This window comes from Gadus morhua, chromosome 10 (assembly GCF_902167405.1).
Source record: "Gadus morhua chromosome 10, gadMor3.0, whole genome shotgun sequence".
NCBI lineage: Eukaryota > Metazoa > Chordata > Actinopteri > Gadiformes > Gadidae > Gadus > Gadus morhua.
The window spans coordinates 20,799,697-20,810,415 of NC_044057.1; the positions used below are offsets into that span (position 1 = coordinate 20,799,697).

Consider the following 10,719-nt stretch of genomic DNA (forward strand, 5'->3'; position numbering starts at 1 on the left):
ATTACTTCAGGCAAAAGTTAAAGTTTCTATCTCCATCCCGCCAGAAATGGGGAAATAAAAAATAACACAAATTTACGGCTATTTAAGGCTGGAGTTACCTAAGGCACTTTTTTGAAAAGTTGTAAAAAAATTACTGCAAACAAGTAATTACAAAAAGTAATTACACAAAGTATTTATAAAGAGTAAGTCAAAAAGTGTATTCAAAAAGTAACTCAAAAAGTAAATCGAAAAAGATTCGAGATGCTTTTGGTATATGTTACGGTGGAGGTGATGGAAGTTTGACGTTTGGCAGCGAGAGAGCATCCGCCCAAGCAACCCATGCCCAGAATAACCTGCACTCCGCTCTCAGGCCGACAGACGCGCTGCACACCAGTATACCGACTGCTCAGCATCAAGAGCCAACTTAAAACAAACCATCCGGGGGGCCCGTCACATCCATTCAGCGCTGGGCCAAGGAAAGACAGCCCTGTTTATAAACACACACACACACACACACACACACACACACACACACACACACACACACACACACACACATACACACAGAGACACACTCACATAGAGACACACTCACACACACACACACACACACACACACACACACAGACACACACACACGCACACACACACATCATACACTCACAGCACGGGGCCCAAATGAACCACAAGCACGTGCATGCCACACAAGCACAAACACGGGCAAATGCAGACACATACATACACAAACACACACACACACACACACACACACACACACACACAGAGACACGCTCACACACACACACACACACACACACACACACACACACACACACACAGGCACGCACGCACGCACACACACACACACACACACACACACACACACACACACACACACACACACACACACACACACACACACACACACACCACAAGAGCGCTCAAACAACCATGTATAGCACTCTCACACGCGTGGGGTGGTAAATGCGCGTTAATTAGAGTGAGCGCCTATACAGTAGTATAGGCGTAGTACAACTGTACAGAGAGAAAGAGAGAGAGAGAGAGAGAGAGAGAGAGAGAGAGAGAGAGAGAGAGAGAGAGAGAGAGAGAGAGAGAGAGAGAGAGAGAGAGAGAGAGAGAGAGAGAGAGAGAGAGAGAGAGAGAGAGAGAGAGAGCGAGCGAGCGAGCGAGCGAGAGAGAGAGAGAGAGAGAGAGAGAAGGCTGGACATGATTACCCTCCAGGCGTCCGCCTCTAGCTACTAAACACTCAACACACAACAGGCCGATATATCATTCTCCGAAAATCTTCGGAGTAAACGATAAGTTCTCAAAAGCCCAAATGAAAAAAAAAATACTCAATACTCAAAATACTTTCAACCCAGCAAATACGCATAATAAACGTTTATAACTGAATATTAGAGCTTGGTTTTCATTTGTTTGATCTTGAGTTCTGACGGCGCAGTTCCAATTGCGCAGATCTCAAAGCGGACGGGAACCCGAGGCAGACTCTAAATTGGATTTGAGCTTCTTATTTCCGCTCACCGTGCGCGTGGCACTTAATAAGAGGAAACACATGTGCCAAACATCCCGGAATCAGACAAATCCAGATTTCACTGCATTATCAATAATAAAACAACGAATGCATTGCACTTGAGCAGGTTTATACGGGTATCACTTGCCTTCAGGGTTGTCACTCTAGGGGGGGGGGGGGGGGGGGGGGGGGGGGGGGGGCGACGACGACACGTTATTTATTCGAAGTGCGGCCACACATTGTCTAGTATACAATAATTTGCATTATCTAAGGGCCAGCTCATCTAGATTCCTCGATGTACTGCGTTATACACTCGAACTGAACCCGTTTTATAACAGCCCCCTGTTGTTTACGCGTGCGTATTTACGCACCAAACAAGCGGGGATTTATTTGAGTTGCACTTATTCCACAAGGAGCCTTGTGTTTTGTGATGCACGTTGTCACATTCTGCTATGGTAGGAAAACAACGATTCGGGGAACGAATAAACATCCACCCGTGGTCCTAAACAGATTCCGATGACAGAGAACATATGATTTTGGTTCGTCATAGTTCTCCAATTCCCCGGCTGTTGTCAGGCCCGCGCCCGGAGATTTCCATCACTGCGCAAACCAACCGTGCCATAAACACTGCTCTCATTTGTTTTCTCTTCAGAGCAATTATATCATGTGATTAAAAAACATTTTTAATAAGCCCGTGCTGAACTTTATTTATGTAAAGCGGCTCTATTTCATGTCAAACAGTAATGTAATAATCCCGAGCTGTCATTACGGCCCTTTTCTTTGCGCGCCCAACTACATCTGATCTCTGCAGTGATGAGAAGCAGACAGCTCTCCCCGGACCCGACCAGCCTCCTCCACCAGCCTCCTCCCGGCCGGGGAAACGGGAGACAAGAGACCGTTTTTACGGAAAGCCTTCGAATTAATATAGGAAATGTTAGCTTCAACCGAAAACGGAGTGCGTTTCATGGAGATATTTCCCGTTCCAGATGGCCCGAATTAGCAGGAGAGTTAAATATTTGAGCATAGTCTCCTCAGCTTAGTGCTTTGCTAAACGTTGATCCTGTTTGGCTCTTAACTCATTCAAGAGCCATATTAAAGTCTGTCTAACAATCGTTTCTTTCAATACATACAAATCAACTGATCAAAACCCAGCCATCAAATCTTGAAACTGATTTCCATCAGATGGCAAAATAAATAATTATAATGTCGTTACTATATAAATTAATAATATAATTATTTTATATTATTTGTTGAATGTGTATTGTGTACTGGATTGAGAATACTGATTCAATGTGATACATTATTGGTTTCTTCTAAATAGACTTCATTTTCTAAGAGTTATCACTTATCACTCACAATGAAATGATCTGTGAGGAGCATAATAAGTGACGGGGACCCGAGCACAGCTGGAGTCCGAACGTGCTAAAAGACCACTGGGATGGAGAACAGGCCCACGTGTAGGAATTTATGTTCCTCTCTTCCCTCCCTCCCTCCCTCCCTCCACGTGACGTGAAGGAATGGGGGAGCGAACACTAATCAAGAAAGTGAAAAAGAAGAAGGAGGAGAAGAAGAAGAAGGAGGAGAAGAGGACTGCAGTATTTTCGTGGGGGTTGAGGACAGATCGGACCCCGATGGAACCCGTTGATAATCAGCGACTCGGATGAAGGCACGCGCCCGGCGGACATGGGACCAGAGCGGGCCAATTAGGCGCGGAGTTACGGAGCCGCCACGGGAGCGGAGGGACTGGCGGAGGTGCTGACGCGCCCGGTGCCTGGCCAGAGTGTGTTTGTGTGAGTGTGTGTGTGTGTGTGTGTGTGTGTGTGTGTGTGTGTTTGTGTGTGTGTGCGTGTGCTTGTGTATTTGAGTTGGAACCCTAAAGTGAACTTGTGAAAGAATTTAAACGGGATACTGACACAGAGAGAGAGCAAGAGGAGACCTGTCGTGTACCAGCAGCAACATGCAGGGTCTGAGCTCTCGCGCTCACGCGTTTTCGGTGGAGGCGCTGGTCGGTAAACCCTGTAAACGGAGGAAGACCTCGGCACGACCGGACGTTGCGGGGGTCAACGCGGAGGTCAGCGGCGACGCCGACACGTTCACTAGTGAGACCGGTTCCAACGGTTAGTCTGACGGGGCTTCTAACGCACGGTTCAATACAAACAACCTGGATGTGTGCATGCGGGATTTACGCATGTTTATGCATCATGTTTGAGAAATTGTATGCATTTTACATCGGCTCCAATATGGGTTGATATTTACATTTACATAGGCCTACATTTACATTTACACACATCGATATTAGTGACAATTGATAATTGTGAATAATATTGAGCCTAATTCTGAAAAAGATGTGTGAATGGCTTGCACATGGCGTTTCTTTAATTAAAAAAAAAGAAATATAAAGTCTACACTTTAAAATCTGTTGGACTCTCCCAAGACGTAAACAAAACAAATTTACCACCGTGCATATTTTTAGCTCGAGGATATTTTAATCAACCCACGTTTATCCACACAGGTCCTCTGCAGTTTCCTTCGAACCAGAGTAAAAGTGCTGCCGGGACACCACAGGGACAAAAGGACTCGGAACTCGGGAGAGAAGGTCGCAAAATCAGGGTCGGGGATGAAACGTCGTGCGGAGAGGCCCAGAGGTCGGGGCAGAGCGGGGACCCGCGGGTCGACCTGCAGGGCTCAGAGCTCTGGAACCGCTTCTATGAGATCGGCACTGAGATGATCATCACCAAAGCTGGCAGGTAAACACAATTAAAGAACATCTGCACATAACACATGAATAAGGTTCAAATTGGGATAATTACGCATGGTCGTTTCAGAAGATGGGCCTTTATGCTGGGCGACCAATTCACCTGTTTTATAAACACAATACTAAATTAAATAGAATGGGTTATTATATAAACAGAGGTTTTGTGTTGCAATTGTAGTATTTTTTTTGTATTAAGTTTGCATGACAACCGTGGCTATGTTCGTCTTCAACCAATGATCTAATTTACAGCCCATTTATTATTTGTCTAAACCAATGCCATTTTTATGAAGCCTTACAATATAGGTGTATTTCAATGTCCAAGTAGGTCCAATATTAACTTTTGGTCAATTTGGAATTGGTCAAATAACGTAGGTCTATTTGAGTTATATGCGTTTTAATGTAAATCTAGCTTAATTAATTGAACCCCTTTCTCATGCGCATTTGTACACATATTCACGCTTCTTATTTGAAAGAGGTGGAAATTAAAAAAGATATCATCTACAGTTAATCTAAAAGGTAAACACATAGGCATATTAACCGGAAAGTAAGTGAATGATGTATTCATTTGACCTATAGGAGAATGTTCCCGTCGGTACGGGTCAAGGTGCGAAACCTCGACCCCTGTCAGCAATACTACATCGCCATGGACGTGATGCCCGTGGACTCTAAACGCTACAGGTGTGTTCCTGTGTGTGCGTGCATGTATGTATGTATATATGTATGTTGTGTGCGTGTGCGTGCGTGTGTGTGTGTGTGTTTGTTTGTTTGTAATAATAATCATTATCATTAGAAGCACTTGCTTAATTGAGGCTGGAGTTATGATCTTCCACTGACCATTCCAGTTCGGACTCTATTTTTCGCCACTCCATATATCAGGGTTTTTTATGTGGTATTTCACACGTTGCGCCATACCTCATAAAACCCTCGAGCTGCAGTTGACCCTCACCCTAAAGCTTAGCTTTTGTGTGTGGGTCATATTTATTTTTTCCACAGGTACGTCTATCACAGCTCGCAGTGGATGGTGGCGGGAAACACGGACCACTCGTGCATCTCCCCGCGCCTCTACGTGCACCCGGACTCGCCGTGCGCGGGAGAGACATGGATGCGTCAGGTGATCAGCTTCGACCGCGTGAAACTGACGAACAACGAGATGGACGACAAGGGACACGTGAGTTATCCCTCTGGGGGGAAAGCTACTCTCTGAACATGAAGGCCTGTTGTCAAATTTATAAGAGGTTCATATGTTATACTTTAGGTTTGCTTCATATTAAGCATGCAGTTTACCTATTTCCAAAGTTGTGTGTTTAATTTCTCAGTCCTGTGTTCATTGAAATAATTATTCGTTGTAAAATGGGTAAAAAGGGGCTGTCCTTTCAACAAATGTTTATTATTTTCTACAGATTGGCCTACATTTAAATGATAGATTTATCTAAAATAAATGACATTTATTTAGCTGAGTAGATATTTTACAAAGTACTTAAAAAATAAAATGATAGAAGGCTTTAAAAGTAATTACGAACAATATTTTTTTATTTTGATAAAAGGTGAACTAATTTTAATCATTACTTATGATAGTAATTTATTGTCCTTTCCTCGAAAGTGCGGTTTGAACGGGAATTAGCTGCCACGATACTATATTATTATTGACATTATTCATCAGAAAAAAAAACATATAGGCCTACACATTATAAAAATAAGTATGATGTAATACCTTGACAAAACGGCGTACCTGTGCTACCTGTTCACATTCAGGTCATTCTTCAGTCCATGCACAAGTACAAGCCCCGTGTGCACGTGATACGACACGACCCGCGCGCGGACCTGTCTCAGATGCAGACGCTACCTGCCGAGGGGGTGCACAGCTTCTCCTTCCCCGAGACCGAGTTCACCACGGTGACGGCCTATCAGAACCAACAGGTAGGCCGACCGACCGTTACAAACCCTCGTTTACTTAAACAAAAATACAATTTAATATTTATGACGGAATCATAAATATAAAATCTATTATTAATGTTTCCTTGTAACATGTTGGAGAAATGAATATACTGAGTTCTGGAATGTTTATATTCGCTGTTTTGGCTCCAAAAAGATTAGCCAGTATGTCATTGTTTTTCCCTCAAATAAAATGAATAGCAGTTGTAATAAAACCCGCCAAATATATTTTATGTTTCCAATTTAAATCTTGTCCACGTGTGCGCTGAAAAACATAGAAAATCAAAGAACAAATACAATAGTGGCTTAGAAACGGCAACTCTGAAATGTTATTATGATTTTTGAGTTTGTGCACTTTAAAATGCTTTAATGTCAAGCCTAAAAATGTTCGGGATGATTTAGCTGACTTGTCAAATAAATTGTATTGATCAAACCGGCTGTTGGAAACCAAACAAATGGAGAAGTGAGAGAGAAAGTCAGTGATATAAAGATAGAGAGGGAGGGAGTGATAAGGAAAATAATGATGGGGAGGAGATGAAGAGAGAGTGTAAGAAGCAGAGCTTTTCTTTAGGGATTCACTGTACTTCCAAAGCTGTTTTACAACCAGACAAGCACGGTATTATGAGAGTTACTGACTGCTTAATATAAAAGTTTACATGAGTGCCTGCCAGCACAGGGAGCTGCTGGGAGATGTAGTACCTTAACGATAATCGAGTATTTGCCTCTTCATAAAACGTATTGTATTTGAATTATCGTACCGTAAAATGTAAGTTTAACAGGGCAGTGTCTGCTTGTTTCCGTCTCCCCGTGCCCAGATAACTAAGCTGAAGATCGACAGGAACCCGTTCGCCAAGGGCTTCAGAGATCCAGGGAGGAACAGGTAAGGAAAACAAGAGTCTTTCACTCAAGAGCATCACAACAAATGGTTACCATGCATTCACATCAGTAACATAAAACTCAACTCAAACTGAATTCACCATTGCTTTCCTTTCAGTAATACTATTGTAACATTGTTTGTCCCTTTGTGTGTTTGTGTTTGTATGGGTTTGTGTTTGCGTACTTGTGTGATGTGTGTGTGTGTGTGTGTGTGTGTGTGTGTGTGTGTGTGTGTGTGTGTGTGTGTGTGTGTGTGTGTGTGTGTGTGTGTGTGTGTGTGTAGGGGGGTGTTAGACGGACTGTTGGAGTCCTATCCTTGGAGAGGTCCTCTGAATTTGGACTTTAAACCTTTTACACTTCAGCTCCACGGTACGGTGAACTCTTCTTGGTACTAATAGTCTTCCCATTTTGATCATTCATTCATACATTATTATTATAAGCACCTTTGTATCACTTTTCCTATCATGCTTACAATGATGAACATGATTATCATGATTCTTGATATTCTAACTCTTCTGATTGGTTAATGGATCTCCCCGAAACAGGAAGTCCCCATTCCCTGGGCAGCAGCGGCTCCTCTCTGAAGTCCCTCCTCCCCCTCTCCCCCCCTCCGTCTCACCCCTTCTGCCTCTCCTCGCTGGGCCACCAGGACGCCGGTCTGCACGCGCTCAGTCTGCCCCTCTACGGGAAGAGCTCCGGCGGGCCCCTCCTCCTCCCCCCGCTGGCCGGCCGAGGCTTCTCCTCCCTGGGCCCCGACCGGCTGAGAGCCCTCCCCCACTTCTCCCCGCTGGCCGACCTCTCGTTCCTCTCGGCCCTGCAGGCCAAGAAGGCAGCCCACTGTAAGGACCCCCATCTCCAGGGGCCCCCCCCCGGGACCTCCTCCTGTCTCGTTCCTCTGCAGGGCCCCTTCGGCCCCCGGGGGCCCGGGTCCGCCTCGCTCGCCCCCCACCTCGGGGACCCCCCCGGGCCCTACTGTGTGTACCGCTACAGCCTCCCCCTCGGGCCGCACTTCGCCGCGCTGTCCTGCCACGGCGTGCTGGCCCAGGACGCCGCCGACCGTCTGCTGCGACGGTCGCCATGGCTACCGGCGGCCGCCAACCAGTGCCTCTGACGGTCGAGGCCGCAGCAGTGACCCGGCCGTGCCACGCAGCAGCCAGATTATTTCCACGGGGGGGGAAGAAAAAAAAAGACTAAAAGACTTCCTTAAAAAGACGGATTATCCAACGCTAAGAAATAAAGAAGGGTGAGAGGATGAAGGTAAATGCATTCGACAAAGCTCTTGATGGGTGACGTTTTGGACTCCTAGACACTCAACTAGAGCAAATACACTTTACCTGAAATAATAAAACACACCTGGGATTAATAAGAGTGTGTATGGGGGGGCGGGGGTATTATGATGAAACAGGACTTGGGACTGAGTGCAGTGTCTTTAAGGTTTGCTGATAATACAGTCATTGCCAGAAGCTGTTAAAGGGACCTGAAACACCATCCGCCGTGAGATATACACAATGACGTCACTCTTGAGGAACAGAGGAATTTCTGTGTAACTTTCCCACAGTGCCTATATGTTTGTTACAGTTTGTAATTCTTTGCTTAGCTGACACCGTGGCCAATTGTTTTGTTGAAAAGTTATTCGCCGACCTGCTCACCCATCGCTGACCATTCATGAACAAAATGCGTTTCGTAAATAGTGATCATTTTACACATGTAATTCATTTCATTACATTTTCTTAAAGAAAAATAAAGCCATCTTTATATGCAAGTGTAATGCATTTGAATGACCTTACATGTAACAATATAAAATACTAACAATATAAAATACGGTGCTCAGATAAATAGACACATGTAGTTAAAAAGTTGGCGGGGTCTTAAAAGTGAAAAACCGACCTGAGCCATGGCCACATGGATCTGAAAGGTTTACACCGTGTCTGCTTTTAAAAACATCAGGCAGAGGCAGGAAGGACACTGGCGTGTGTGAGTCTTAACCCTGCAGTGTTTACTCTGTATCATTGTTCCGTGAACGTCAACAGCGACGTCGAAAGTACTTTTCCTCAAACCGTAAAACACGCGTTAGGGTTTCTTGTGATTGCTGCTGAGTAAACAAAGCAATTCAAAGTTATGTCCTACCACCACTCAGAATGGGACACGCAGGGCAGCACCCACCTACTGCGGTCCGCACTCACATCGCCTGCCCTCAGAGTTCAGCGCAATGTGGTGGTTTCTGGACTTACCGTAAGGGGACACGCCCGTTCAGCTGGAGATGTGATAATTCCTGCCTTCAGCTCCAACTCCAAGCCCAACACCCCCGTCAGTTCTCCAGAGGCCACAGTGCTAAAATGCAGTGGTTTAGGCAAAGCTGGGGTGGGGGCCGGGGGAGGAACGGTGGGGAAATGGCCCGTTTCCCGACGACGGCTCAAAACCTAACAGCAATTTACTTGTCATGGTCAAGCAGCGCAGTGAGCTAATTCTCGCTGGACGGGTAGGGGAAATAGCAGGAAGGAGTTAATTGGGGCGACTGTGACTGGGGATGGCTAGTGTTTTAATGGAGGGGTCAGCTATCAAACAGCCTGTTCTTTGTCTTCACACAGACTGCTGGTTATTTGACACTATCTGTCATTTCCGCATTCAGACTGAGTAGGAATAGCATTTAAAAATTCCAAGCCATTTCCTGATCTTTCAATTAGATCAATTGCTTTCATGCCAGGTGGGTAAGTTGGGCACCTGTCACTCTCCAGTTGAACGTGGAGGAAGTCTACGTGAACTTGTCGTGAACGTGTGATTTGATAAAGATCAGGGAAAGCTGTCAATGGTGGTCTTTGAATGCTGTCGTGCTGCCGCTCGAACACAGTTTATAACATGTAGATCCCAATCTGCTCTTCATTACCGATTTCCAGAGACATGCTGTCCACACACGATGCATGCACGCCCAACGCACACACACACGCCCAAAACACACACACACACACACACACACACACACACACACACACACACACACACACACACACACACACACACACACACACACACACACACACACACACACAAATACACGCACGCACACACACACTCACACACACAAACATTGTTTCCAATGATATAGATGAGGATTTTACAACTGACAGCGTTGACGAACACGTACGTTCATACAAAAGTCCTTTCTCTCTATCATAGAAATATCTCACCAGTGAAAGAAAACTACAAATAAATGGAACTTTATTATCAGTTGAATCTTAACCACGGGAGGAAACTCCACCAACTTGGGTTCGTCAGGTTGTTAATAAAGCTGTCATCACCCAGCTGACTGTGGGTGGCTGGATTACAAGGAAACAATGCTGATTCAGCTTTGTAAAGACAACAACAGACAGCCCTCAAGTTGATTGACAGGTCATGGAGCCGGGGCGGGGAATCTGACCCTAATGTCATTTGTTTCTAATCATGTTGAATGGCGTCCCGGAGCAGTGGAGACGCATGGCAGAGAGCTTAGACGTGTAAATACTCGCTATCTCCGTTCTATTAGATTAACCTAGAGTGGTAAACATGTGTGTGCCATATACGTATACACGCACGAACACACCGACATGCACGCATGTATGTATAAACACACGCACGCACGCACGCACGCACGCACGCACGCACGCACGCA

The 10,719-nt window shown here is 45.3% G+C and overlaps 1 protein-coding gene across 1 annotated transcript; it reads left to right on the forward strand.

The window, feature by feature from the left end:
- Window positions 1-3,063: 3,063 nt before the first annotated feature.
- On the forward strand, window positions 3,064-8,830 carry tbx22 (T-box transcription factor 22). Its single transcript, XM_030367494.1, has 8 exons — window positions 3,064-3,627; window positions 4,023-4,257; window positions 4,842-4,943; window positions 5,259-5,433; window positions 6,018-6,182; window positions 7,013-7,077; window positions 7,357-7,442; window positions 7,619-8,830. The coding sequence occupies exons 1-8, from the start codon at window positions 3,468-3,470 to the stop codon at window positions 8,182-8,184; spliced, it is 1,554 nt and encodes a 517-aa protein (XP_030223354.1). The 5' UTR covers window positions 3,064-3,467; the 3' UTR covers window positions 8,185-8,830.
- Window positions 8,831-10,719: the final 1,889 nt, after the last annotated feature.

Bases quoted from the DNA above. Each gene is read 5' to 3' on its own strand.
- tbx22 (XM_030367494.1), top strand. From the start codon at position 3,468: ATGCAGGGTCTGAGCTCTCGCGCTCACGCGTTTTCGGTGGAGGCGCTG. The intron at 7,078-7,356 runs GTAAGGAAAACA...GTGTGTGTGTAG, and splicing joins AGAGATCCAGGGAGGAACAG to GGGGGTGTTAGACGGACTGT. The intron at 7,443-7,618 runs GTACGGTGAACT...TCCCCGAAACAG, and splicing joins TTTTACACTTCAGCTCCACG to GAAGTCCCCATTCCCTGGGC.